This window comes from Lagopus muta, chromosome 2 (assembly GCF_023343835.1).
Source record: "Lagopus muta isolate bLagMut1 chromosome 2, bLagMut1 primary, whole genome shotgun sequence".
NCBI classification, from domain to species: Eukaryota; Metazoa; Chordata; class Aves; order Galliformes; family Phasianidae; genus Lagopus; species Lagopus muta.
Genome location: NC_064434.1, coordinates 92,272,401 through 92,300,253, shown reverse-complemented (window position 1 = coordinate 92,300,253; position 27,853 = coordinate 92,272,401). Strand labels below are relative to the sequence as shown.

The 27,853-nt window shown below is 43.0% G+C and overlaps 1 protein-coding gene across 2 annotated transcripts; it reads left to right on the top strand.

Moving 5' to 3' along the window:
* Positions 1-178: 178 nt before the first annotated feature.
* AIDA (axin interactor, dorsalization associated) lies at positions 179-26,821 on the top strand. Of its 2 annotated transcripts, XM_048937967.1 has the most exons (11): positions 179-303; positions 3,356-3,425; positions 9,241-9,294; positions 11,233-11,287; positions 14,980-15,043; positions 15,409-15,515; positions 17,896-17,907; positions 20,572-20,694; positions 22,520-22,642; positions 23,125-23,242; positions 24,048-26,821. In XM_048937967.1, the coding sequence occupies exons 1-11, from the start codon at positions 194-196 to the stop codon at positions 24,142-24,144; spliced, it is 933 nt and encodes a 310-aa protein (XP_048793924.1). In that variant the 5' UTR covers positions 179-193; the 3' UTR covers positions 24,145-26,821. The 2 variants fall into 2 exon arrangements, with proteins under 2 accessions (XP_048793924.1, XP_048793925.1); XM_048937968.1 differs by lacking the exon at positions 17,896-17,907.
* The last annotated feature ends 1,032 nt before the right edge of the window (positions 26,822-27,853 follow it).

Below are 27,853 nucleotides of genomic sequence, written 5' to 3'. Positions count from 1 at the left end.
GATGGCGCGGGCGGGTGCGGCTGGCGCAGCCTCCCTCGCTGGGCGGCGCTGGCGGGAGGCGGCCGCCGCGTTTGGTTGTCGCGGCGGCTGGGCTGGGCCGGGCTGGGCCGGCGGCGGGCGTGGGGCTGGCGGGAGCGGCTGCCCGGCGCGGTGCCCCGGCCCGGGGTGAGCATGGTGCCCTAGTGCTGGGGCTATGTCGGAGGCAGCCCGGAGCCTCCTGCAGCGCTGGGGCGCCAGCTTCAGGAAAGGCACCGACTTCGACTCCTGGGGGCAGCTGGTGGAGGCGATCGACGAGTACCAGATGTGAGTGCGGCCCCAGGGAAGGCGCGGAGGAGCGAGAGGGCGGGCGGCTCCCCGCAGCGCTCCCCTGCCGCCCGGCACGGCCCCGCCGGGCAGTCCGGGGCGGGGCGGGGCGGGTGGCTGCAGGGCCTAGGCCGCAGCCCCCCCGGCCTCCCTGCCGGTGCCGTTATGTAACGCGGGGCCGCCCCGCGAGGCGAGGCGGGACGCGGGACCCCGGCTGAGGGGAGCGGGGGCGGGCGGGACGCACCCGCCGGACCGAAGCCTCCCAGGGTGCGGGTGATTCAGAGCGCGGGGCAGCGTGGGGACCGTGGGGTCCGACTGGGCGGGTGGGCGCGCGCTGCGGAGTCCGCTGAGTGCCGGCGGGAACCTGAGTGAGCGGCTGGGAGCTGAGCGCGATCCGTGCGAGCTGAGCGCTCCAGGCTTCAGGTTCTCGCGGTGGGCGTCTGGAAGAAGTCCCGAGCGTTCCCTCCCGGTAGAATATCAGCCTAAGGGGCACCATCCGAGAGGTCTTCTACGGCTGCTCGGGGCTGGCGGTGCGGCTGCCTTGGCTCCCAGCTGAGTGCCGTTCCCGGGTGGGTGCTGCACGGTGAGGTGCTCGTCTCCTCAGCACGGTCCCTTAGCGGGTAGAACGGTGCGCGCTCAGTTATCTGCCACTTGCAGCTCAGGGGAAGCTGTTACTACATGCCTTGGCACGGCAATAGAAAGGCGTTTTAATAAGTGCCCTTACATACACATTCATGAGGAGTGCATTATGACCCTAACGCTGCAACCCCCCTTGGCAGTATTAGGGGTCAGTTTCCTTCAAGGAATTTCCCTCAGAACAGAAAGTCCTCAGGCTTCTCCTTCAGATCTTGCCTTGCTGAGAAGTTAGTTCACTTAATGATTGCAGCTGGACCAAGGGAAGAGCCGAGGCGTGATTTTCATTCCTTTTCTGTTGTGTCTGATAAGAACTGAGGTGATCTTGGTGCCCGTGCTTTATTCCAACTTTGTAGCAGTATGATATAGTTGTAAGAACGCTCCTCTGGGTAGCAGCGTTGTGAGCTGCCCTTGGAAGCTTTACCACTGAGCTCCTGAGGAGCAGTCAGCAGATGAACTCTGTGGCCCCAGGAGGAAGAAGAACAAAGATTGACAGGGATTTCCTGGGGAGGAGCAGAACCTTTTCAGTCTGTGCATCCACTTCTTTTCAGTGTAGCAGGTAGACCAACAATAGCTTCGATCCCTAGGATAGAGGCTACAGTTAAGAAGCGTAGGGTGAGATACCAGCCTCTAGCTCTGGAGAAACATCCCATTGTGGCTTCATGCTACTTGCTGCTTTTTTAAATGGGAATTTGATCACGCTGGTGCAGCTGGCTGGATGCTTTTAGCAATTGGCCAGGTCTGTACAGATCAGTGTAGGAAGAATCATGATAAACTATGTTGAGCTTGCTTACAGTGAGAAAGATTTTTCTAGGCTGATTTCAAATCAGGGCTTGAATGGCTCTTGGCACAACTGCTTGCCTCCCTTGTCCAGGGGGCCTAAGTCTGCTCAGGTCTTTGTGTTGCTCCTGGAAGTTTGGTGCTGAGATTGACCCTTGCTCATTCAGGTGCATGCTCATGTGCGAGCCTCAGCCACCAGCAGTACCTCCCACCACCTGTAGGACTTGGCCTGGTCCAACCTTGCACAAGCATTGGGTGGGACACCAGAGGCACTTATTTGCATTAGAGTGCTTTTTGTTGGTGGTTTTGTATTAGCAACAAATGCAAAGATCACTGTTGCTGATGCTCACAGAGGTGTTGTTGCTAAGATGTTGTCTGTTGTGGGTGGTGTATTGCTGCTATGATTACTTGTTTTCTGAAATTGTTTTTTAAATGCCCAAGTGATGTATGTACACAGCTTTCTGTATCACTTATGCTGTACCACTGAGGAAGGGGTGACCATATGTTCAGGTTCAAGTGCCTGTGCTTTCTGACTTTTCTCTGCCACCATTTTCTTCCATTCCAAGGGAGGATGTTGTAACTAATCTGTGTCATTATCCCATTCTGTTGGTTCTTTGCTGCTTATAGCAGATAGCTACAGTGGCTTCAATCCTTGTGTCTTTTTAATAGTGCTTATTTCAGGAGGAGCAAAGGAACATTTGAGCTCTGCAGTTTATTCCTTTCACAGGCTTTGACTGTGATTGTGTCTGTTTTCACTCCCTCAGAAAAAAGCAGGTTAGTGCCTGTACACCCGTGGCAAGAAGCCGAATTTCTTTAAGAGCACAACATTACAAAGAGATTCCCAGTGGGAGTGTGTTGAGATGTCCACAGTGCTGTTGTTGTCTTAGGTTTTTCCCTCAACCCCTCTCTCCAGTGCCACTAAATGTATGTATATATTCACAGAGAATGGCAACAATTGCAGTTTCCAATTGCACGGTCTGGCTTGTTTAATTTTCTCCTTCCTCCCTAGACGGAAACTGTAACTCTTCCCATAGATTCCCTCTAGCTTCCTTTCGCTTTCGTGAGCTGTTTGCTTGCTGTTACTTCCCAAACCCCTTGACGCTGGTCTCTGTGGTGGTAATGGGTGGAGCTGCAGCTCTGCGTATGATGCTGACAGGCCCAAATGGGAACTGCTGCACCCTGGGAGGCTCAGCCACAATGTCCCCATCTCCCTCATTGGGAGAGCGTGTGGCCATTGCCCACGCTACCTGCTGCTGCTCTGCCTGCACCCACTGGCAATCAGATTCTCCATGAGAGACATAGCACTTGTATCTCAGTGGGTCCTTTTCACAGGCAGTATGATTTATGATAGTTTAATTTAAAAAAATGGGGAAAGAAAAAAGGTCAGTGCTCATAGAAGGGGCTGTTGGCTAGAAGGACCTTCATACCTATTTTGACACACTGTAAGTAGTTTTTCCTGCCTAATACTTTGTCTTCTGTTTGTTTTTATTTGGTGTGGCCTACTGTGGCTATTGAAATCTTTGTGAAAAAGAAACTGCTTGGAGCAGTAGCCTGTGGCACATTTTCTGTAGGTTGTGACAATGATGCTGGGCTTCTGTGTTGTCCTCTCACTGTACAGTTTTCTCCCCTTCTCCTCTAGATTAGCAAGACATCTTCAAAAAGAAGCACAGTCTCAGCACAACAGCTCAGAATTCACAGAAGATCAAAAGGTAAGCGTTGCTGTTGGTGTAGTCAAGGAACTTGCCTCACAGATGTTGTTTTTGTGTCTGGCAGACCTGAGCTTTATGATACCTGTTTTCCACTCTTAATATGCAATAACAGAAGCAGAGCCCAGTGTGGCTGAAACTGCTGCTGTCATTAGATGTGACAGATGCTCCGCTGTGTAATGTTGAATGTCTAATGTCTCACATGCTGGTCAGTGTCTCTCATAATCTGGTTGTGTTTTCTTTTTTTCTGGTGACCCTTTGATAACTTGCTTATACAAAATTAACAGGATTTATGTTATGAAGACTGAGTACAAAATGTCTTGAGCTGTAGATATCGAGGGTGTGTGTGGAGGATCTTAGCCTAACGTGTAATGCCTGACTGGGAAGAATCCTAGTTGCATGCTCCTTACTAGTCTCAATGTTATTTATTTATAATCTTTCAAAATATTGAACTGTCTACTCTTTCCCCCCTTCTCTCAGCTGAAAAGGCTGTTTTTTGTCTGAGTATCACATAGTTGTCATTCTATGACAGGTTTTAGGAGGAATGTGCTAGTTGAGGTCCAACACACGCAAGTATCTTCAGCAGAATACAAGGAAATCGGGGATATGAGATCTTGCCAATCTTTAGTACCTTGCATAAAGCTACATTTTTCGTAGGAATACTATATTAGAGAAAATATGTATTTCCAGGTTGTAAATCATGAGATCCCTTGTTTGAGCAGCAGCATTGCCTGAGCAGTGACATTTCCTAGCCTAGAATCCCATGTATGCTAAAAGGGTGCTAGAGTAATGGGGTCTGTTTGTTAATGTCACTCCTGAAAACAAGCTCTGGCTACAGAAATTGGAGATGAACTTGATCATTTATCACTAGGAAATGCACCACTACGTGCAGTCTGACAGTGGTCTGTAAATGTTTTCTTGACGTATACCATCAAAAAGAGCCAAGAAGTGGCCTTCCCTTTTCTATTGCCCTTCTGTGAAGAAGAGGGTAAGGCTCGTAATAGTCTTAAACTGAGTCAGAATCTTGCAGAAGGGTTGGGGGCCACCTTTCCTGAAGTGAAGGATCCTCGTGAACATTGGGCAGATGTTTACTCATTCATTGCTTCTGCTCTCTATCCCTTTCTAAAATCTTTGTCCATGTTTCTCAGCTATTATCATCTTTACTGCATGTTTCTCCTCTGTGGAGACTTTTGGAAAATATGGTTTGTATGGGAACTGCTGAGTCACGGCCTGAACCTCTGATTGATCACCTGAGGTGAGCCATGAGTCAGCCAGAGGAGCACAGGTGAAGGCAATTCTCCTGTGCTGCAGGAAGGGGTGGAGCCTGGCTCCAGCCCTCCTAGACCTATTTAAGAGCTGGCTACCAGCAGGGAAGGATCTCTTCTGGAGATTGCCTCTGCTGGAGTTTTGTGAGTGAGCTCAGCATAAGGGTAAGCCTTCTATTTATTCTCTTTTGTTATCATAGTCTGCTTTGCTTAAACTCTCTTGTTTATTTTGTGATTATAACAGCCTAATATTCTTTGATTATACAGTGGTTATTTTAGCAAAGAGAAGCTGTTAGTGCCACTTTGGAGGCACCATCTCCTGAGAGCATAAGAACTATAATGACATAGGGTTTTGCTTACAGATGTTTCCTGAGTTTTGGGGAAAGTACTTCTGTCCTGATGGGGGAAGTAAGCGAGCTCAGACATGAGGAAAGGCCTGGGAGGTTCAGCAAGTGGTGATAACTGATCTCAGATGCAACTGCATTCATATACTAAGGGAACATTCTCTTAGCCCCATTTCTCATGAATCATGCAGTCACAGCAAAAAATGATAGTCCTGTTACTTTCTACAGAATTTAGGCTTCGGTGCTGCTAAGATCTTTTAGTCTGACAGCTGCTTACTCCTCTGGTGTTCCCTATTTCTGCAGAAGCTTGGCAAGTATAATCCAGTGATCATGACAAATTACTATCACTCTACTATTGTTCATCAGCATATAGGAATAAAGTTAAGCACACTTCTGGGTTTTCAGTCAATTTAGTTAACTAGGAGTATGTCTTCTCTCTTTCTACCTCTCAAAAATGTCCACAGTTGACCAGCTGGTTTTACTGAAAGAAGTTCCTGTCAAGGCACTGGCCCTGCTCTTTCATCTCAGGTCTGGAAAGTTACTCATTCTCTAATTTCTTTTCTAGTTACTATTTGCTATGTACTATTTGTTTATCTGAATTCATATTTGTTTGCTTCAGTTTACATATCTGATGTCATGGGCCAGGCTGTGCATAGAATTTCACTGTCCAGAGAAGGCAAGCTTGTGAAACTAATGATGATTTCCAGTTGCTCAGTCTGCCCCTGTTCCAGTCTTTGCCTGGATTTCCACCTAGCTGTTTTCTAAAGGACCATAAGTAGTACTAAGAATTACAGTGAGATTGTCACTGTTTTTTACTTGACATACCATGTGGAGTAGATGGATTTCAGCAGTGATTCCTCTGTACCAAGGAAGAACTACTGGAACTCCTGGCTTTGCAACTACAGGGAAGAGACACTGCTAAGTTAAAGTTCTTGGCCCTGTCTGTATGTATAAACTTAACATTTTTGGGTTTGTTTCATGCATCACAGGTACTATTACTGTCCAGAGGTGGCCACATCATATATTAGCAAGTGACACACCATCAATTATAACTGTGCAATCCTGTAATCTAACAGCACTTCATAGATATTACCAATTTGTTTCACATAGATGTAGTGTGAGCTGTTATTATTTACCTTCTAATAAAGATATACATTTAGGTAAGAACTCAGATATTTCAGTATTCACGCATCTTCCTTTTTGCTAGAGATCTGGGGCGTGTTTTGAAGGATTTCATGCATCTTCATTTGATAGGAAAAACCAGTCTCCATAACTTGCAGTTCCCTGGGTTTTCTGTCTTCCATCTACTGCTACATGTCATTCTGGAGTTTCAGTACTTAGAAAAGGCTCTGTCTTGTCTTGCAAAACTGATGGTGCTGGAATCCTCATTAATGATTATGAGTTTTGTTGCAAACTCAAAAGTTTAAATCTAATTGCTCTGCAACAGCCTTAAGGAGGCTGTGCAGCAGTTTTGTCCCTTAGAAGCTGTGAATGTTGAAAGTTATCAGCTATTGTCTGGTGGGCTGACATCACTCTTAACATCTGCTTTCTGCTGTAATCTTTTACCTTCGTTCTCTAAAGTTCTGTCTTCATTTATGATCAACCACTACGTTTTGCTGAGTTGATCCAGTTGGGTTTGGCTGTAACTGTCAGTTTTCCTCCAGCTATGGCTCAGTTCTTTACACAGTAAATTTGACCTTTAAAGCCCTCTGCTGACCTCAGTTGTTGTTTCTCATGTGCCTTTTTTACTGCAGTTTTGGAAAACCATGCTTTTTGCACAGTGGTAGTTTGCTGCAGTAAGAGCACTGTTGCACAGTCATAGCATGATTCATTAAACTAGTGGTCTCCTAACAGCCTAGGCTTCTCTTTAAAGCCAAACTCTGCTCTGGCTCTGTATTTATGCAAACATCTTTGACTGCTTTACAGTTAGCACAGTCATTACTCACACAACTGCACCGAAGAAACCTTGACTACGAGATCAACTGACTTTATTCCCTTTCTAATCGCTAGTTTACATAAAACTGAATCTTCAAGACTTTAAACAAGCAAAATTAATAATGACTTCAGTCTTTTTAATGAGATGCAGAATGTTTTCCCTGCTGCAAAAATGAGTCTTTGCATGGATAGCTGCAGCTGAAAATGATAGCAGTGTTTAGCTGCATTTTTAACTTTTGGGTTGGGTGTGGTCCCTTAAAAAAATAGTTATGAATAATGCCTGCTGGGAGCTTGCCATATTTCAATAGATTCCGTATAAGACCTATTCTTTACTATTTTAAGAATCCCAAACTCTCTTCAATTAATCTGTTTCTAGGGGCTTTATTGCCCTTCAGCCCCCAGGTGCCAGAGGGCATGCATTTTATAGCTGTTTGTCCTGTCACGAGATCTCCAATTCAGGCAATGTTAGGAATACAGAGTGAAGTATCTGCAGGATTGGGAATGGTGATGTTGCTGAGCTTCTCAGTGAGTTAACATAGGAGACGGGAGATGAGCAGTGTTTCTTGAGACCTGATTTATGGTGTGAGCTTCATGCTCTGTGCACAAGACAGTGAGAAAAGCCACGTGAAAACCCATTTACAAGTTTTGATTCCATAGTGGAGACCATGAGCTGGCACCCTGCAAACACAATTGTAGCTCTTTTTCTGGTGCAGTTGAAGGATGTTTGATCTAACGTGGAACTGGCATGCTCTTTGTTCAGAGATTTCCTTTCCTTGGGGAATCTGTGCATTCCTCTCTTTTATCCTTTATTTCACACCTTTCTCTTCTTTGAGATTCTGCCCGTGCAAACATATCTTTCCAGATGTTCTCTTATAAAAAGGAATTCCATGTGTTACGCAGCAGCTGTAGTGTGTTCTTTCCCCGGGGAGCAAAATCTGCTTCAGTAGCACTACCTGATCTCCTCCCACCCAGTCTGACTGTATGTAGATCTATAGAACCTGAATGTGGGACTGAATGTGTTAAAATTAACCCAGGATTGCGTGTGTTCCTTTCCAATTCAGAAATGTCTCTCCCCAGTCTATGCTGGAGAAGCAGCTGTGAATCTCTGTTAAGTAACATAATTTAATAATATAGAAGTTTGTTGATTGAACCAAGACTGTGACACGGACCTTCATGGAAATGATGATATTTTAATTCTGCCATGTTGTGTGCAAATGTACTGTTGAGTTTGGGAATTACAATACAGGGCAGCAAGGCACTGCTGCGTGTGCTGCATGTCCAAGAGAGCTGAGAACTGAGCAGATAAAACTTGTGTTTTTCTGCACTGAAACGTTTTGGTTAATTAACCAACACGTGATGGTCAAAAATGGTAAGAATAAACCACACAGATACATCCACTTGACATCCTACACAATTCTGAATCCCTCTTGATGTTTTTCAGCTGGTTGTAATAGAAACAGCTGCAACTGCTTCCCCAGCTTCTTATTTTGGGAGGTATAAAAGCTTTAGTAGCGCTATCCTAAAAAGTTCCGCTGTTAGCAGTGGGCTGTTTTGAAGCCCTTCCCTTCTATGTTTTAAAATCAGAATGGCAAATTACTTAGCAGTTTTGCTTGGGGATATTTTAGGCATCTGGCAGGTGTGAATCAAATAAAATTGTTTCACACTTCTCTCAGACTTTAAATGCGTTAGCAAGTTGCAGAGGTTATAATAAAAAAAATAGAAATGTAATCCACCTTTGTACCTCATCTCCCTTCAAAACCCTCAGAAGAGGATGGACCACAGTTTTTCTGTGCTGATGTTCTAGGCATTGATGTCTGATGAGGGCTGACTTGGTCTGTTGAGACTGTAAGCTAAAGCAACTGTAAGCATGGCTCCTTAAAGGGGCAAATTGCAGCAAACTGCTTGTTCTCAGAAGGTATAAACGTTGGTTTGTTTGGATTTCCTTTTTTTTTTTTTGGCTCTCTCCTATCACTTCAGAATAGTTGAGTTTATAAACAGTTCATGATGTGGTAGGCATTATGACAGTTTCTGCTAAGTGAATGACCCCCATCTGTGCTGATGAGCTGTGGAAGAAAAGCTAAATGGCAGATGTTTCATTTTCATCTATTACACTTCGAGAAAATCTTGCTTGTGTATTGAAGAGCTTTTGATGCTGAATGATCTGATACTGAGGAATAGATCTGAAGTCTTTGTAACTATTATTCACATGTTTTTAATATAAATAAGAACATGGATTGATGCAGTTTCAATACTTATTTACGCTTTTATTTTCAGAAAACCATAGCTAAAATTGCAACATGCTTGGAACTGAGAAGTGCAGCTTTACAGGTACAGTTCTCTTTCTCGTGTGATTTCATACTTGGTGGTAGGCAACCCTAATGCTGTCTTCAGACAAAGCCAAAACTTCTGGAAGGAGAATGAACAGCTCCTTGAATGCTTGGACTTTCCAGGTTGTCAGTGTGATGCCCCAGGCAGCTCCCTAAGAGCTTATATGAGTATGTATACGTTGCTTGTATGTGAATGTATTATGATTTTTACTGGAATTTGACTTCAGGTTTTGTATCTCTGGTTGCTCGCCTCACTTGCAACCCACAGAGCTTGTCTGCCTAATCTGTGCATGAGAGTAAAGGGACCCTTAGAGTCACCCTTGCACTAAGCTGCCCACTTCATAGGTCATAATGGAGTGCAAGGAGGATTGTGTCTTGAGTAAAAAGAGTGTAGGTAGAGAGGGAGGAAGTGGTAAGTTGGGTAACTTGAGTTATTTGATTAACTCTTTCCCAATCAACAGTGGTGACAGGGAATTTTTGCATCAAGTTACTAATAGCAGCACTTCTGAATGCTTCATGATGGTGTAAATAGTGCAACAATGCCATTGTGCTGCCTTCAGCTCTCTGAGAGCTTTCAATTTTCAATTGAAAATTCAGTCATTGTGGCATTCTGGAGCTGAGAATAAGAGTGAGGCTTGAGCAGGTTTGAGTCTAGATGCTAGGCAGCAGTCAGAATTATTTGATTAGCTCTCCTGTCTCTCTGTTTTGATCCTACCTGGGCTGTTTGAACAGCATTGCATTTGTTATGAGTCACAGTGATTTTTTTTTTGTGGTAAGGACAGGTTTGTTCCTTTGTAGGATGGTTTCATAGGTCAAATCACTTTCCAGAACAGAAGATACAGAAATGTGATAGGCTGCTGAACTGAAGGGAGGATGTCTTGCAAGAATAGTCTTCCTTGCTGTTGGTTCTTCAGCAGTAACTCCAGAATTTCAGAACTCAGTGAGAGAGTACTACAACTTCTCACCTACACACAGAGAGTGTTTCACATGCGCAGTTTTGTTATGATTTCTTAGCAGAGAATAGAGCATTTAATGAGTATGGTCATCACCTCTTCTCCAGACCGTGTGGTTATAGCAGTTTTACTGTCCTGTGGCCTTCTCGGGTCCCTACTGACACTTGAGCGAGAAAACCAAGACAGTAATCAGGCCTTAAGGAAATGTTGAAATGATGGGTAATCTTAGCAGATACCATGAGTGCAGTGGCACAGTAGTTAAGACCTAATCCTCTACCTAAAAGGGGATGTCCAATGTCAATCCCCTTACTTGCACTTTTCTTACACTAACTCTGCCACTTATCTCAGAAGTCACTGGTTCAGCTTGCCAAACTGTGAACTAACTCAGAATAAAGAATAAAAAAGCTCTTTGAGTTAGTAAGTCAGGAGGCTTAGTGAGAGAAGCAGATGTGCTACAGGCTAGATGAGGAAGCTGTATCATCAGAGTTGGAGAAGGAGATGAGAATCCCTGTGGCGAGCTCTTAGGTCAGCTGAGTTGTTTAGTCAAGCTCATTCTGTAATTTCTGCCAGTGTTATAATGCTCCAAGTATGTCTTGAGCTGTGTGGGCTCCTTTGGGAGCATCGCTTTGTAGTTTTAGAGGTGATCTCGCTTCGGTATGACTTGGCTGAGGGAGAATTGAAACAAGTCTCTCTGTCCTAATGTGCCTGTTTGTGATGGGAATGAAAGCTCAATGAGCTACTTGAAATGTCTTTATCTTATGGTGGGTACATTTTCTGTCAATAAATGATAAGAGGCATACTTTCTGCCTCATCTATGAACCTAGCCTCCCGTCAAGGAGATTTGTGGAGTTTCTCGTTTGTTTTAAGACATAGCTTTGAAGTAGCAGTGTGCTTGAACAAAGGGAACAGCTTGCATGCTTACTTTGAAATGTATTAGCTTTAAGGGGGAAGATGCATCCAAGATTAATTCTTTCTTTATTTCCTAGTCCACTCAATCACAGGATGAATTTAAGCTTGAGGATCTGAAGAAGTTGGAACCAAGTAAGTAATATCTTTGTATTTTAAGTGACATCCATAATTGCAGTGAAAAATATAACAGCAACACGAATACTTACTGATCACAGTGTGGTTTGACAGTACTGTTAACTACTAGTTCTTCCAAATATCTGTTACCACATAGACAAAAGTTGATATGTACTGAGGAATGTAATGTGGGTAATTTCAAAGTGTACTGTGGGAATACAAGAAAAGCTGTTCAGAGCAGCAGCTGTGGAGCAAGATAAGCATGAGAACCAAGGACACCTCTAGAAGGAGAAAGAACGTCTCACAGCTCTGATGGGATAAGCGCCTGCATGAATGGTTGAAGAGTGTTTTGTAGAATGCTCTGTTGACGTGTAAAGGTGGATGGGAAAGTTGTAGGGGTGGGTGGATGGCAAAGCTAGAAGAAGAAAGCTTGTGAAAATATGTAAGTGATGTGAGAACTTGTAATAAATGATTTGGATCATTCACATCTGAGTCCGTGCATCAGACTGCAGTGTAGTAGCCCTATAACATTTCAGATGATGCATTAAGCTTTTTATTCTCAAGTAATGCTTTGGATACTGCTGACTTTGCACAGAACAGTGACTTAAGCTATCAGCAGTGCAGTATATATTCAGCTGGAAAATTTACCTGCACATAACTTATTTGAACACAATTCCAATGCTTCCTGCCTGTAGTATTGAGTGTGTTTTTCTTCTGAAAATGTTTAACTTGTGCTGATGGTAGCCAATCACTCGCCACTTAGCCACAGTGATGTTGTGAGGCTAACAAAGTTACGAGTAGAAGTGAAGGATGTGAGTCAGTTTTTGAATGGTTCTGTGTGCTGTTGTTTTTTCCCAGCTGATCCTGGGTCAGTTTTTGATAGGTCTATCCAGAAAAAAACCCTCTGTTTTTCATGTAGGAATTACCTGCTTATCTGCCGCATATTCCTTTTGGTTACACTGACTGACTTGTTCTCAAAGCATCTTTCTGATCAGAGCTTCCATATCTAAGCAATATCATCATCATTGCCAACATTTCTGTTACTCTTAGGGAGCAGGAGGTGTGGAAGATCTGTTTTCATGATGGGGGGGGGGGGGGGGGAAGGGTTTATTTTGCTCTTTTCATGCATGTATCATTTAGGGAGATACTGGGGATAACTGATGGGCAGGCAGTGTTACCACTTTATGAGTAGTTGAATTTCTCTGCATTATGGCTCTCTAAGTAACTAGCACAGCATCCTACAGAAAAGGTTGTGGGGAAGCAGGATGTGGAACTGGGGTTCCTAATGTCAGTACCAAAATAGAGCGTCCAAGTGCTTTTAATGGAGCTGCGTTACAAGACTGCTAGGTCTGTGAAGTCCATACATTCAGGAAAGGCTTTAACTCTGTGTTAAAACTATTAGGTCTGTCTTGCTCTGGGTGCTGCATGTGTGGCCTCTGCATCCTCTGGCTTGGATTTATTTCATACAAATACTCCTGCTGTCTATTTACAAAGTATATAAAGTGCTGTGGTAGTTTAGTGATTGCAGACCTTAGGCTCCATTAGGTAACGACCAGAGAGGAGCTGTGTTTTAATTGATCACTCTGTTCTACAAATCAAAGGAAGTGAACGCTGAAGGTTCCTTTTAGATGCCTGCTTTTCTGAAAAGCCCAAATTTCAATTGCACTGTTGTTGCTTATTTTGCCCTTCCTCTGAGAATTGATTTCTAGCTGTCAAAACACTGTTCAGCAGCATGAAGCCCATTCAACCCACACTTCATACAAATTACTGTATTGAAGCTGAGGGGTGAGTGTGTGACCATCAGTCTTCAAAGACACTGAGTTATTTTCCTTGGAGGAGAATGAGTGCTTCTGCAGCAACAATTGAACATTGATGTTCTCGATGTTGCTGCCTGATTCAGATTGTTCTGGTCTCTTTCTATCTGAATTGTGTCTTTGTTGTGGTTTTTGAGTGTATCTTGAATAGGGTAAATATTAATCAGGCCAACACTGGCAATTTCATAAAATACACAATGATGTGGTATCATTTGTCTGTTGTCAATTTTCTCTTATTTCCCACCAGGAAAGGCTAAAAAAAAATGGACAGGCGATGCAAATAAGCATTTCCTTTGTTAGGCCAAGTGATGCTAGGGTGAAATGAAAATAGCTGTTAAGAAAATTTAACAGCTATTTAATTCTCTTTGCACCTGAAGCTGTGGAAACGGATGGGAAATTTTGAATGTTGTAAATAACCAGAGCCCTAAGATTCAGGCTTTTTTTTTTTTTCCCCCCTGTGCTGTCAATTTCCCACTCCTTTTACTTGTTATGCTTGCATTTCACACTGAGGAACTTGACTGGTTTTGTTTGTTTATAGGATTTGTCACTGAATCTCTTGTGCTGGGATAATGCTGCAGGAGGGTCTGTACGTGCAGATGGTGGTTTTGAGTCTATACTGTGTGAAATCATTGCTCACTGAAATGTGGAAATACTTTCCCTGTGAGAGTTTATACCAGTGTTATAATGCATTGTAGAAGTGGATGGGCTGTGTGCGTGTGCTGGCATTTGTGCATGGATGAGATGAAGTGGATCAGGAAATGTTCTAGCTGAAAACCAGTGAGTTTTGGTGGGTGGGTTTGGTGACCTCCTGAGGTGTGAGAGTTACCTGATGGAGTGGGGTCAATCAATCTGATATTACAACTGTGAAATTATTTACTGTTGGTGATTAGACAGAATTGAATGCATTTTAAGAACTCGGTTTAAAAACTGCTCTGCTGTGGAAGATTTTGGGTGATATTTCTAGAAACAGTTCTGATCTAAGCATTCTGCGTTTCATTTTTGTTGCTAACACTGCCAGGAATAAACTGTCATAAGCAGGGCTGATACCAACCTGTACGTGTGGAGATGCAGCTGATGTGGCAGAAATGTGTATCCTTAACTCTGCATTCAGGCTGTGTCAAGGTTTCAGATGCTGTAAAGCTGTTCACCTCTTTCTCACAGTGCTGGTATCACTGTAGTACTTCATGCCCTCTAGTGATAACTGAGATTATTTGCAAGAAGGCTTTTTTTTTTAGGGGATCTTCATTCACATGGAGGAGAAACCGATATTACTGGGAAGAGGGAGGAATCTCATGCATGCCAAACTTTGGAAGAAGGGAGGAGAACAACTGCAGTTGTTCTGCTTCTGTTTAATGTGCACGTGATCACTATGAGATTCTACTTCATTGAGGTTTTTCTGTTAGGGGCAGTTTTTCTTTCTATGATGCATCTCTCTGAGGGTAAGAGGATTCTATTCCTCAACCTCAGCTGTGCTGGAAGGCTGCCCAGCCTGAGTTCTTCATTCCCCACCTCTGAAAGCTTTCTTCTCTTTTTAGGTCTTTTAGCCATCATGAAATGCTTGTTTATATGTTTCTGGAAATATCTACCCTTAGTAGTTAAGGTACCATTACCTGGGGGCCTGTCGCTATTCCTTATGATGCTTTTAATTGTTGCTGTGTTTATCACCCCCACCTATATAAATATGTGGTGATGAAGTTCTGCAGTCACAGTTTCAGATCTGAAAGTTGCAGTGATATGCCTTTCATCATGTTTATGCCTTTATTCATGTTTAAGGTATGAGTGTGGCAGGTTTTTTTCCTTATTACTTTTTTCACTATAATCACTATAAAACATGTTAGATGCTTCATTACAGGTATGGATTCTTACTGGTTGTTTTTTTTTTTTCCTTCTTTATAGTCTTAAAGAATATCCTCACTTACAATAAGGAGTTCCCCTTTGATGTTCAACCTGTCCCACTCAGGTAAGAAGAGAACTGCATCACTGGTGTGCATCTGAGACATGAGAATTTCTTAGAACTGCCCACTTGCTGCCTTGCATTGGGTAAGCAGGTGAGAAAAAGTTTTGAAATCTAGCTTTCCAGTTACCACTAAAATTCAAGTACAATGTTGGTAAAATCAGTGGTTGGTAGATCCTACATCTCTGTAGATCTCCTGGTTTTTGACTCTGCTATATGTAATAGGAGGCTTTCTACAGTAGTAGCTGATCAGAAAAGTGAAATGGCATTGAAAAACATTGCTCCTGCTTTTATATTCAGATGCTGCTGTGCGAGTTGAAAATCAGAGGATGAATGATCTTTGGTCACAGTCATCTTTTTTGTACTTACAGGAAGATATTAGCACCAGGAGAAGAGGAGCACTTGGAGTTTGAGGAGGATGATGAGGAAGGAGGAGCTGGAGCAGGGTCTCCAGACTCTTTTCCTGCTAGAGTTCCAGGTAGGAATACCACCCTTCCATCACCTGTGTGTAAATTCTGTCTCAGAGAAGCCCTTTTCTCCATCTTGATTTTAAAAGTTTGGATGAAGAGCAGCAAGCTGTATTGGAAACTCTAGTGTTGTACTGGAAAACCATGAGGGTGTTCAGTGGACTTTTTTTCTCAGCAAACTGTATCCTGTTGCAAAACAGTTGTACCCGTAATCTGCAAGATGGTGCTGTCTACCTCAGTTAATTTGTTCTTCAAACTCAATATTGTCATTCCATGTGTTTTCTTAATGATATTGTGTGAAGCATTCTGAACACGTTCAGATGTAACCTGCGGCAGCGTTTGCTCCTTCAAGGAGTATCACATCTTGCTAGAGATGTGAGAAGCTATTGCTGGTTAGTCCTCCATTGTATTATCTAGTAAGACAATAGTTTGAACTAAAGCCAAGCTCCAGGAGAAGAGGGGTAGCTTTGGCGGGAATGGATGTACCTGCAGATTCTAGAGGTGTTCCTCCAACCTCAATTTTTGGGAGGTTAGCAATAAAGGAATAAAATGTTCCAACAGAGGGCTTTGAGGTTTTTTTTTTTTTTCTTTCCTTCTTGATGTAGTTTCTTTGAAGAAGAAACAAGTTTCTAGTTTTGGAGCAGACTGGAAGACTTCCTATTCCAAGAAGGTGATAACAAATAGGGAAACTAGAACTGGAATTATGTCTGAAAGACCTGAGTAATTTCAATATTTCGGCAACAATAATTGTATGAGTAATAATTAGCTGCTGTTGAGGAAGCAAATGTGTTTCTGTCCTTGGGTTTGAGACAGTGTGTGCTACTGGATGCAGTCCCTGCTACTTGTGTTGGTGTAGATATGCACAGTCTATAGCTATTTATGCTAGGCACACAAAGAGGCTGCAATATATGGGGATATTTTATTGCTGACTTACTGCTATCTTGATCTTTGCTATCCACTAGGATAAATCTGTTTATTAAGGTACATTCTATCTGTTCTAAGTACAACATCTATCAGGAGATTCATTTAAGCTTCCTCTGGGTGTGTGTGTATGGTGCACATCAATCTCAAATTTATTTTGGATTGTGTAAGTCTATTCATTCTAGATTTTTCTGAGTGTTCTTTGACGTCTCCATGTAACTAGATAAATGTCAAGTTTAAGGAAGAGGGATACTTCTGGGTTTATTTTGTTTATACCTTTCAGCACACTGTTTATTCAAGGTTTAAGCTGGGGAAAGAAGTGAGAGACACTCGGAGTGAGTAACTCTTGGTGTGCTGGCAAACCAATGAGGCCATAACTGTTGTAGTTCTCTGTGCAAGCTGTTGGAGCTGTCTGCTGACGGTGGACAGAGACTGTTCATGTACTTAAGAAAGAATCTAAGCTGAGGGTAAGAAGGTTGTGTTTACAGCTAAATTATTCTCTAAGAATAATTCAGAAAGAAGAGAGCTGTGGGGTCTATACTTTCTTACAGAATTACTTCTTTGTAAAACGGTGCTTTTAGAGAAGTTGCTCACACCTCCTCCTCTTATTTACATTTTCTACTGTCATCTACTTCATGGTCTATCTGACTTTCTGGAAACTTCTGCATGAAGTTAAACCTATGTTGATCTGAACCTCTAAGATGGTTCAGTATGATTGGAACACAGATCTTGTTTTCCCGTTGAATTTGTGTGGTGTTTCTTACCTTTGGATGTGAATTGGTAGCTCTCTCTGTGGGCAGAGAGGCTTAAGCAAATGCAGTTAGCAGCCTTTTGAGGTGAGCTTCTTCAGTGTACTTTCCATGTTGAATTAAGAGTACTTCGTGTCCATTTCTGGGCTTCTCAGTTCAAGAAAGACAGGGGACTTCTAGAGAGAGTCCAGCAGAGAGCCACAAACTTGATGAGGGCCTGGAGCATCTCCTGCATGAGGAAAGGCTGAGAGACCTGGGACTGTTCAGCCTGGAGGAGAAGAGACTGAGTGGGCATTGTAGAAAAGCTTCTAAATATCTAATGGGTGGGAGTCAAATGGATAGGGCCAGGCTCTGTTTGGTGCTGGTGCCCAGTGACAGATCAAGGGGCAATGGGCATAAACTGGAACACGAAGTTCCATGCAAACACGACAAAGAACTTCTCTAGTTTGAGAGTGACAGGGCCCCGAAGCAGGCTTCTCAGAGGGGCTGTCTCTTCCAAAGATGCTTGTGACCTGCCATAAGGAACCTGCTTTAGCTGCAGGGTAGGACCAGATGATCTCCAAGGTCCCTTCCAACCACTACGATTCTTTGATTCTGTGACTGTGTTGCACTCTGCTTCAGTATGCCTTTAATCCATCGTGCATAATTGTATTGTCTAACTGTCTTGTCTTCTACATGCATGGCTTCATCGTTATCACATTGCACCATTCATCTAACCCAGGAGTCAATGAAGGTATGATAACATTTTAGTACATACTGTTATTTCTCTGATCATGGTCCTGTAACTGTGATGTTTGTCATTCGGCTCTTAATTTCAAAGCTCAAAGTACAATCTGAAGGGTAATGATCACGTTACTAGGTGTCAGTGTGTTAATCTTCATTTCCCTTCAGGGCCAGAAAAAGAGAAAATCCTATTTGGTGTCACATATAGCTCTCTAGAAGTCTTAATGTGCTGCTAAAGATATGCTGACTTGCAGTGTAGCCATACGTAGGAGTAGCTAGATTTTCTTTTGTGGAATGCACATTTGAAGGGGAAATCTTGCATTAACAGTATATACGTAGTTACAATTCTGGGCTGTGTGAAGATGATCTGACCAGTGACTTGCAGCCACTTAGCTGCAGAGGTTTCCTATCTGCTTTTCTCCTGGTTATACTGCCTTTATTAGACTGCTGTGCTGGCAGTAGATCCTTCTGTGACCTGTTTCTGTTGTGAACCCCACAGAAGACCTGTTGTCTTTTCTCTGAATTGGAAACTGGGGCTGGAGAGACTGGGCACCCCTGTCCTGGTGTCAGTGAGCCTTCAGGTTGCTTCACTGCTGTATATCTGACACGTAGCTGTGGGAGAACACTAAGAACGCGTTTGTGGGTGCTCTCCTTCAGTTCTGAGAATGACTCCTTTCAGTTGTGTTGGAAGCAGTTGATATTTTCCCATGAAAAGCCATGAAAAGTATGAGGCTGAGAAAGGATCATGGGCCCAAACTGTAGCACTGCAATGGCCAGCCCTAGTAATGTTATCCCTTAAACTACTGTCAGGTAATGGCCCCAATGTGAAGTGACTGCAGTAAAAGAGCTGCCTGGATGATTGTGGCTTGTATGGGTCAGGATGGCCAGCTGCTTTAGCCAATGCCTGGTGTGACTAGTCCTTCAGCTGAGGCAGTAGTGAGACCCTGCTCCTTAGGGACCATCTGTCTACTATCTTCCTACCCACTGAAAGTGAGCCCAACTTTCCTGTTCGTTGTAACTCCATGACTTTGTACATTCTGGAAAGCATTTTTCAAGAGCAGAAAAGCATTTCTAAAGCCAGAATGTTTATACTAAGTACTGGAGTCTGATAGATCTCATAGGTGATTTTTGTGTGTTGGTTATACTGTCATTTAGAGAGGGATGGGGAAAACCAAGCTACAGTTGTTCTTAGCTCTTGGCAAGGCATACTGCTTTTAGGAGGCAACTGAAAGATGGCAGACCAGAGTTTTGTGTCCAAGAGAGGAAAGGTTTTGATCTACATTCCTCTAGATTGAAATAAAAAGTGGTTTCAAACATCTCTCCAGGAGGTAGCAGCAAGATGAACTAGAGTGTGTGTGCTTCTTGATGGATGCTCTCTAATAAATTTAAACATTCTTCATGTTACGATCAGAAGCCCATCCCCTTACTTCAGAAGTGTGAGTTGGATACTGCCACGATCCCTTGTCAAGTGTACTGTATGTCTGGGACGTGGCTCTGCCAAGACAGGAAGGTACAGATGTGCTGTCACAGAGATGTGAATTCAGGCCTTGCTGTTCCTTGCCTTGGAAGAAGGACTGGGTGTGGGAATGCCTGTGAAATCTCGCTGTAGCTCTGCAGCAGAACACACTGCCCCTCTTTTAAAGCTAGTCCCTCCAATATAACAACAACGCCTCAGTTTTCCAACTCTTCAAGTGGATCAAAGGAAAAAAGGGATGAAGGAAAACCCAGCTGGAATTTGCCAAAGGAAATTATTACTTTATTTAGATCTCAAGCCTTGGAATAACATTTCTTTTTAATTAGAAAACCAGAACTTTAATTTAAACTTGCTCATGACTCTAAGCATTTTCTGTCTTCGTGCTTATTCATCTAATACTAGAGACAGACTTGAAGCCTGTCAATTCTCTTTAAAATCAGCATGAAGAAACCTACCCTGTTATTGGTTATGGAATCTCACAGATGCTACCAAGTTTGGACAGTTTGGATTTCCTGTCAGATGTGTTGCCTTCCTTCACTCTACAGGGATTTACCTACATTGTGGCCACACACTGTGGACAAGAATTACGTGATTCTGAACTTTCTTGATGCAGTGCTAGGAACTCCTTCTTTAATGCTTTGATATATAGGTACAGACCCACAGAACTCAGAAAGTTAAGAATCTCTCTTCTGGTTCCCTTGCATCCAGCGGGATTTGCAACAATGCCATTTTCTTCCTTGTTTTCCCAGCTTAAGTGTTCAGCATGAAGCCAAGTCATGTTCAGTGGGGTGGGTGCTCCTGATTAAGTGTCTGAACTTCCTGCAGCTGCAGATTGAATCCAGCTTCCCAAATTTAATCCTTAAAAACTATATAAATGGAATTCCATGCATGAGTTACTCTGCATGAGAGCAAGAAAGAATGCTTTAAACAAAGCTCTTCTCTGTTCTTAGGACATCCGTGTTTTTTTTATGAATTCATTTGACTTGAAGCAACCCTGGATCTCTTGGTGTGGACTTAGGAATCTGTCAAATTATGCGTGGCTGTGTGTGCATTCCTGTAGTGCTGTGTGCTGTTGGGTTAAGATCTGTGGGTTTGGAACTCCCATTGGAGAGCATTCTCTTCCATGAGAGGTGGTGGGATGCGCGTGGCCTCTGTTATGAGGTGACTCAAAGGGTTAACAGTGTGCTTTACTCTTTTCAGGTACTTTATTACCCAGATTGCCATCTGAACCCGGGATGACGTTACTCACCATCAACATAGAGAAAATTGGTCTGAAAGATGCTGGGCAGTGCATTGATCCTTACATCACAGTCAGTGTAAAGGGTAATGATTTCTGTTCCTGGCTCCTTGTTTCCAGTTTGGAGGAAGTGTGCATTTCCTGAAAGCAGTGTGGATTTTTATTTTTATTTTGTCTGCAGGGAGCAGCATTTGTTCTTAGTGTATTTGTTGTGGTGTTAAGGCTGATTCAAGGGTGGGGAAAATCTGTATGTAGGAGATAGCAGGAGGCAAATTGCTGCACTGAGGGGTGCTGCCCCTGAGAAACAGTGACTTGGCAGGCTGCTCTTATCTGTTTCAGCTTTTGTGGCTGACTTTTAAGTGCAAGTGCTTGGATTCCTTGTATTCCCCAACACTTACTGGGCTCTGGGCTTCCTGGAGACAGCAAACAACAGTTCAGTGGCTGTCTTGCCCTGTCATTAAACCAATTAATTCTGTAAAACAAAGATCTTCTTACCAAGGTTTGAGATTTTAGATGAATGGATACGAAGTTGGGAAGGAGTGGTTGAAAGTGAAACAAAATATAAAATACATTTTAGCCTTGGCACTAAAATATTTCAGCTGGTCTGGTGGGCTAACTGCCCCTTCTTGGAGAGTTTTTGTGAATCTGAAGGAATCAATGCCTCTGTCAGCTGCAGATAAGCAGTTTCAGATGACAACATGGTTGATGGCTTATGCTTGAGAGTGAGATTTTTGGTATTCAGAGTCTCATGATGCTCACAGTAGGAGCATCTGCCCCTTCCCCATCTGTTAGCAGGAATCCACTATAGTCAGAATTGCTTACCTTTAACTCACCCTGTTTGACTTCTGCTTGTCTTTACAATCACTGGAAGCAAATGATTTCCCTTCATCAGACAAAAGCCTCTGCTCAGCTGTGGTGGTGACTTTGTGCTTGTCCTTTAGATGCACTATTAGATTCCAAAGGCAGTGCTGAAGTACTTATTAGGTGTATGATCAAGGCTGCTTCATCTCCTGGCTGAGTTCTCTGGCAGGCACAAGGGGCACAGTACTGAACGTCAGTCGAGTCCCAGGATGTTCTCAAATGTTACTTATCAGAACATACAGGCAGAAAGCTTCATCTGACCCTGCTTCGTCTGATGGTTTTTCAGTGGTGAAGTTAAAACATGACCGACAAGGAAGGCAAGTCTTAAAAACATGCAGTAGTTGTGTTTACAGCATTGCAGCGTTATTTTTAGCTGATGTAACTATTCCTCAAACATGCATTTCTCTAGTCATTTTGGATCTTTCTTTGCCTCCAGAATGCCAGAAAGCGGAGGGATGGGCACCTTCAGTGGTGGGGCTAGTGGATGGATGTGGTTTAATCAAACTTCATTCTTTCCTGCTGAGTTTCTGCTGGCCAACAGGAAAATACCAGCACTAACAGGGTTCTCACATCAAATCCTGGAAAAGAATTAGTAAAGCAAAGATTTGTTGTTCCTTTCCCTCAGTATTTGTCTTTCTTAAATTATTGCATATTGTTAAATCCTGCTTGCCTTCAGAGCTAGCTTTCACTTCCTTTCTGGAACTGAGAAAGACTGCATATTTCTAGGCTCACATTTCCACCAAGGCCTTATGTTAACATGGCGCTCTGCTTGCAAGCTGAGAGGTTGTGATGTAGAACAAAGTCAGAAAGTGTGTGTGGGAGGAGCCTATCGCCTGCTCTACTGATTGCAGATTCATTCTTTGTTTCCCAAGATGTTTTGGGAGCAGAAGCTTTGTGAGAAATGTTGTCTGTGGTGGCTGGTGCTGGCAGCTGGAGTCCAGCCCACGGCCGTCTGAAGATCCAGCAGAGGTGACGCATGCTGCATCTGGGCAGCAAAGCAGGGACTGCAGGCAGTGCCTCTCCCATTCTCATTCTGTTTCTTTCTCACAGATTTGAATGGAATAGACCTGACTCCTGTACAAGATACTCCTGTGGCTTTGAGGAAAGAGGACACATATGTCCATTTTAACGTGGACATTGAGATTCAGAAACATGTTGAAAAGCTAACAAAAGGTATGTAGTAGCAGAAAGCAGAAGTGGGGTTGAGGAGCTTGAAAAACATAGACACTGAGTTGCTCCCGATCTAATAAACAGGCTGAGCCCGAGCTGTGGCAGGGCTGAAGTTCCAGATGAAGATTAAAAAAAAACCAAACAAACAACACCTTTGCATTGTGTTGTTTTCAAATGGGTCATTGTGATGATTTGAAGGCAGGGGAGGAATGAATGAAACCAAATAAAATGCAGCAGCCTGCTCTGCTATGAGGGGTAATGTGTTTCTTTGTAACCTTCCCAGTGGTTGGACAGTTCCCTGGGTGTGAATCATGGAGTGAGGAATACAAACTCCTGTGAGTGTGATGAGCACTGTAAGAACACGGTGTCTCTTTGAAATGTTGGAGATGACTCCATCCAATGTGCACAGAGCATCTTAATTGCAGATAAGTTTTCTGATAAGTATTGGCCATAATTGCTAATGTTTCTACCATTTTCCACTCTAGGTGCAGCTATTTTCTTTGAATTCAAACACTACAAGCCTAAGAAAAGGTTTACTAGCACCAAGTGCTTTGCTTTCATGGAGATGGATGAAATTAAACCTGGGGCAATTGTTATAGAACTGTAAGTTATTGATGTTTACAGAGGAAATGAGCTATGCTTCAGTTCCAATGTGCAGATTGTTGTATCATGGAAGGTTTCATTAACTCATTGCACTGAGTTACATAAGGAATATTCTAATTTTAATAAAGAAGGGAAGATAACAGCCTTTAGACAAATAAAATGGCTAGAGACCTTTCTCAAAAATGAGACTATATCCAGTGGAAATGCTGGTGTTTGTAACTGAATTTTATGTGAAGTTAGCAGGATCTACAGGGAAGGCTTTTGTTTTGCCATCAGCTTGAATGTCAGATCAGCTGTATTTAAAAAATGAGTGTGAACTCCCATGATCTCCTGGTACAGGACTTCTGTAAAAAATAATAATAATATTAATAATAATCTGAGACTGATTTTAAATATTTTTATGAGCATTTCAGAGCTTTGTTAGGTGATTAGTAGTGCTTCTTGTTTGTTTGTCTGCTTTGGATAGATCAGGCTGTTACTCTGCGGTGCTTATGGTGTGAGTTTTAATGCTGTTGTGTAGGTGAAGGTCCACTGAGCGAGGGATTTTGAGGTTTTCTTTCAGGAAGAAAGTGAGCCTTGCAGTTCTCTGCTCTTCTGTAGGAAGAGTGCTGAAGTGAATCTGTGCTAGCTGGGGTACTTTCTTGAGTTTCTTCCTGTAAATCCATTTGTTTTTGTTCCAGTCAATCTTATCTGTTGTATTTAAAAGATTATAGTAATAGGTCTGGACAGGACAAGCTTTCTGGCATGCTTTCATCTTCCTCATGGCCATTAGCACTTGCATTAACTCACTTTCTTGTGGTTACAGGTACAAAAAGCCCACTGACTTTAAAAGGAAGAAATTGCAACTGTTGACCAAGAAACCACTTTACCTTCACCTCCATCAAACATTGCACAAGGAATGACCCTATTTGTGAGACTTCTGTGAACTGAACCACAAGTCATGGTAGCTGTGTGTAGTAGCCTTAGGCTTCGAAGGGCAGGAAAATGACTGTACTCATGCCAGTAGGTCAAACGGGACCATCACATACTGCACAGCACTACTTCAGGGTCAGAGGCAAACCTACCACCCAAGTGCAAAGTTTTTCAGTACCTTCCAGATGCAGGTTTTTCTGAGAGCCCTGAAATATTTTGACTGCTTTTCCCAATTTTGCTGTTCGTCACCTTTATCTTAACCATTATTATCCTTTTGCCTCAAACTCCACCATAGGTCGGAGACTGCCCTTTTGCCAGACCTGTAGCAATAAAGATGTGGCAGGCCTACTAACCTGTTTACACTTGCTGTGCTATTGTAGTTCCTCTCATCTGCATTTCAGAGTCCTGGGTAGCAGGCTGGGTGGCAGAAGAGCAGGAGAGAGAGAAGGTGGGGTGGGAAGAGCTTGAGCTGCTGGAAGTGACGGTGAAGTGAGTGGGAGGAGGATGGGTCAAGTGAGGTGGCCGCAGAAGAGCTCCTCGGCCAGCTGGTGTGCTTTGCTTGGGCCAGGAAGAGGACGACTGCAGATGAGAAAACTGAACTATGATTTGAACAGCTGAATCCTAGTTCTTAGCCTTGCCTGATCCACTCTTCCCAAGTTTTGGACGCAGTACGTATCGCAGTCCTTTAAATCGCAGTTATTCCCTAGAGCCGATTTTTCTGTATCTTGTCACAGAATGATTTGTGAAGATGGGTGGGGGAAGGAGAAAGGCTTTCTTCGAGGCTTCATCCTCACAGCAGTGGGTATTTCTCCGTTCCAGAGGTAGCAGGATGGGCCCCTCAGTGTTCAACAGTCAATTTCCCAGAGCTTTTGTTGAAGTAGATCTGGCTAGCGGGTTGGAACCCCACTCCCCCCCCTTTTACAAGAAACTGCTGTTCTTATGGAAACTGATTGTATGCAGTTTTCTGCATATTTTGTGCGAGTCTGGAAACTTACTCCAAAAATCACCTTTTTATGTAAGTAGATAGGATTATCATTTATTTTCTATATTTTTGATTCAGTGTGTGATTAAGCTGCAGGACATTGGCTTATTATGACACACTTGCATTCACCTTTTGACCTAATAAAGGGACAGAAGTAGGCCCCAGTCAAATCTTTCATATATTTAATACAATACTTTAATGTTTGATATACTTCTTACATACCTAACTAGTGCCTAACTACTCTGCTATGCTAACAGAAGACCCAGCTCCCCAGCTGGTGCCAAACACGAGGTTTATTTCAGGCAGTCTGGATGCAGGTGTCTCACCAGTTCCTTTTCTCTGTCCTGTAGCCCCGAGATGTTGCAGTATGCTTTACAGGGACAGGATGTTACTTCTCCTTGTCTGTGTAGACAGCTCTTCAACATATTATGAGGATAAGAAGCTATTTTTGAATGTGCTGATTTTTTTTTTTTCTCACCTTCCTTCTGTTCTGGCTTAGGTAGGGATAAATTTTCCTAACTTTTTCTCACTGAGTAACTGATCAGCTATTATTACAAATGCCAGCAACGCTTCTTCAAGTACTACCAGTAGTTGGAGGTGGTTGTTTTTCTCTTAAAGGAAGAAAAAGTGCAATTGAATTTTCCTGTTTACGGGTCTTCACAATGCCCCAATGGTGTTACGCCGTGATAACATCTGGATATCAAGCCCTGGAAAAGATCTCCCTGTGAGTTGCAGAATACCTCTGAATGAAGCATTCTAAATACCACACAAAAGGAGGATGCCTACGTTGTTTTTTCTTTTCTTTTTTAAATCCTTCAAATTCTGCTAAAGGATAGAGCAGAGGCGTTAGTTAGCTTCTATGGCTGCAAATAAATCTGAGTTAGGGCAATAGCTGGGTTAATTGCCAACTCTCCTTGGCTGGCTCAGGTCTCTTTCTGATTAGGAAATTAGAGTGCCAAGCCTTAGAGTCTCACGCTGCAGGCCCCAGCTCTGGCTCTGTCCCTGCCATCCTCTTGCTTCTTCTGGCGCCATTCAATGCCCAGTGAAAGCACTGAAGTAAGTTATATGTGATTGCCTGTGACTGACAGCACGGCCTCCTGGTGCTCCCAGAGGATGATTCCTTCCGGCTTTGTCTTAACTCACTGGGTGAGGAAGGGAAGAGACATTAAGCATCACAAAGCTTGGTGTTGGGAAGATCCTGACTCTTACATATTGCTCACATGTATGTAATTACCCGCTATTCAAATTGAATGTTCTCACTTAACGTTTCAAACCCATTGTTTCAGCTACTTACCTTGACTCCTCTCCAGCTTGTACGTGTGTGTATTAACTCCAGTTATAGGAAATGTCAACTTTGAAGTGTTTTTGTTAAATACACAGTAGAGCTTTGTATTTAACTAATTGTGAATTAATGGCTGTAGAGTGTGAGATACCATTTTTGAAGTTGCTTTTCTTCCTCCTGTGAACTGTCTTTCATGGAAAGGACTACTACCCCTCACACCACAAGCTCCTACTTGTATTATTTTATGCGTTAGTGATGTTCTACCTATCTTGTCCTTCATCTTAAACCTGAAGCTTATTACTTGTACTGTAAGACTGTGTAACACCTACATGGCAAGTTTAATGGCTGCTTGTACTCTGGCAGTAAAGCTGTAATGGCCTTCATTAGATTTTTATTATTCCTAGTTTTTTCTTCCCTATTTTTTTTTCTACCTTGCTAAGAAGTACTTCTGCACAGAGCACTGTTGAAATGCCAGAATGTGGGCCCACTGTGCCACGTACTGCACCATCCTTGTGTTGTTCAACTTTTACATTCATGGACTTCTTTGAACGTCTGTAAATGTAAGGTGTGTTTTTAAAGCTGTCCAGTGTTCTGTGTGTATAAACTGATTGAAAACAAAACAGCTTAATACGGTTTACGTAAAGCCACTTTGCTTTAGTGAAAGATAGATTTTATTATGATATAAATATGAAATACACTTAGTGCCAAGGAAGCTAAATTACTCTTTTATATTGAGGTGCAAACTGACTTCCAAGCCCTTGCTTAGAGTGCTGCAAGTCAGTATTGGAGGTGGTTGTTACATCTTAAGTTCTGGAGCTCTATCCTTTATTTCTGTACTGGCTGTGTGACCACAGAGCCCAAGAGCTCAGGGCCTCCATACAGCTTCCAGCTCCCTCCTGCCCTCAGCGGAGCTCTGGATCCCTTGGTGCAGGAAGCAGGTCAGCCTTATGCTGAACTAGTCTGGCACGTTACTCATTCAATCCTAAACCTTGTGACATCTGCAGTTACTCAGCTTTGAGTTGGTTCTTCAACTTGGTCGTAGCTGCAGCATTCTCTGGTTAAATTACTAAACCAACGTTCTCTCTGAACAAAAAAATGGCACTGAACCAAAGCCTTCAGGGTTTAGCAAAAGGAATTTTGCTTTTTATTATAACTTTCCTTTGAATACAGTGTCATTTGTGCTTCTGATCTCTGACCAGACAGTTTGGTTTTTTTTTTTAAAAAGAAAAATAAAACCACACCTCCCAGTCCTCATGTAAACTCCTGGCCTACAACAACTGCAGCTTAATGATGTGATGGAGAAGGCAGGTAAGATGGCATTTTACTTAAAAATTATTTCCACAGGAAATGATTTGATTTACATTTTTCAAGAAATTAATTCATTCACCAACTGGTAACAAAGGCTACATTTAATTAAAACTAGCCACACAGGTAT

Excerpts from the sequence above, each read along its gene's own strand:
- AIDA (XM_048937967.1), top strand. The coding sequence starts at position 194 with ATGTCGGAGGCAGCCCGGAGCCTCCTGCAGCGCTGGGGCGCCAGCTTC. Across the intron at positions 9,295-11,232 it reads TGAGAAGTGCAGCTTTACAG|TCCACTCAATCACAGGATGA; the intron begins GTACAGTTCTCT and ends TTTATTTCCTAG. Across the intron at positions 20,695-22,519 it reads CATCACAGTCAGTGTAAAGG|ATTTGAATGGAATAGACCTG; the intron begins GTAATGATTTCT and ends TCTTTCTCACAG.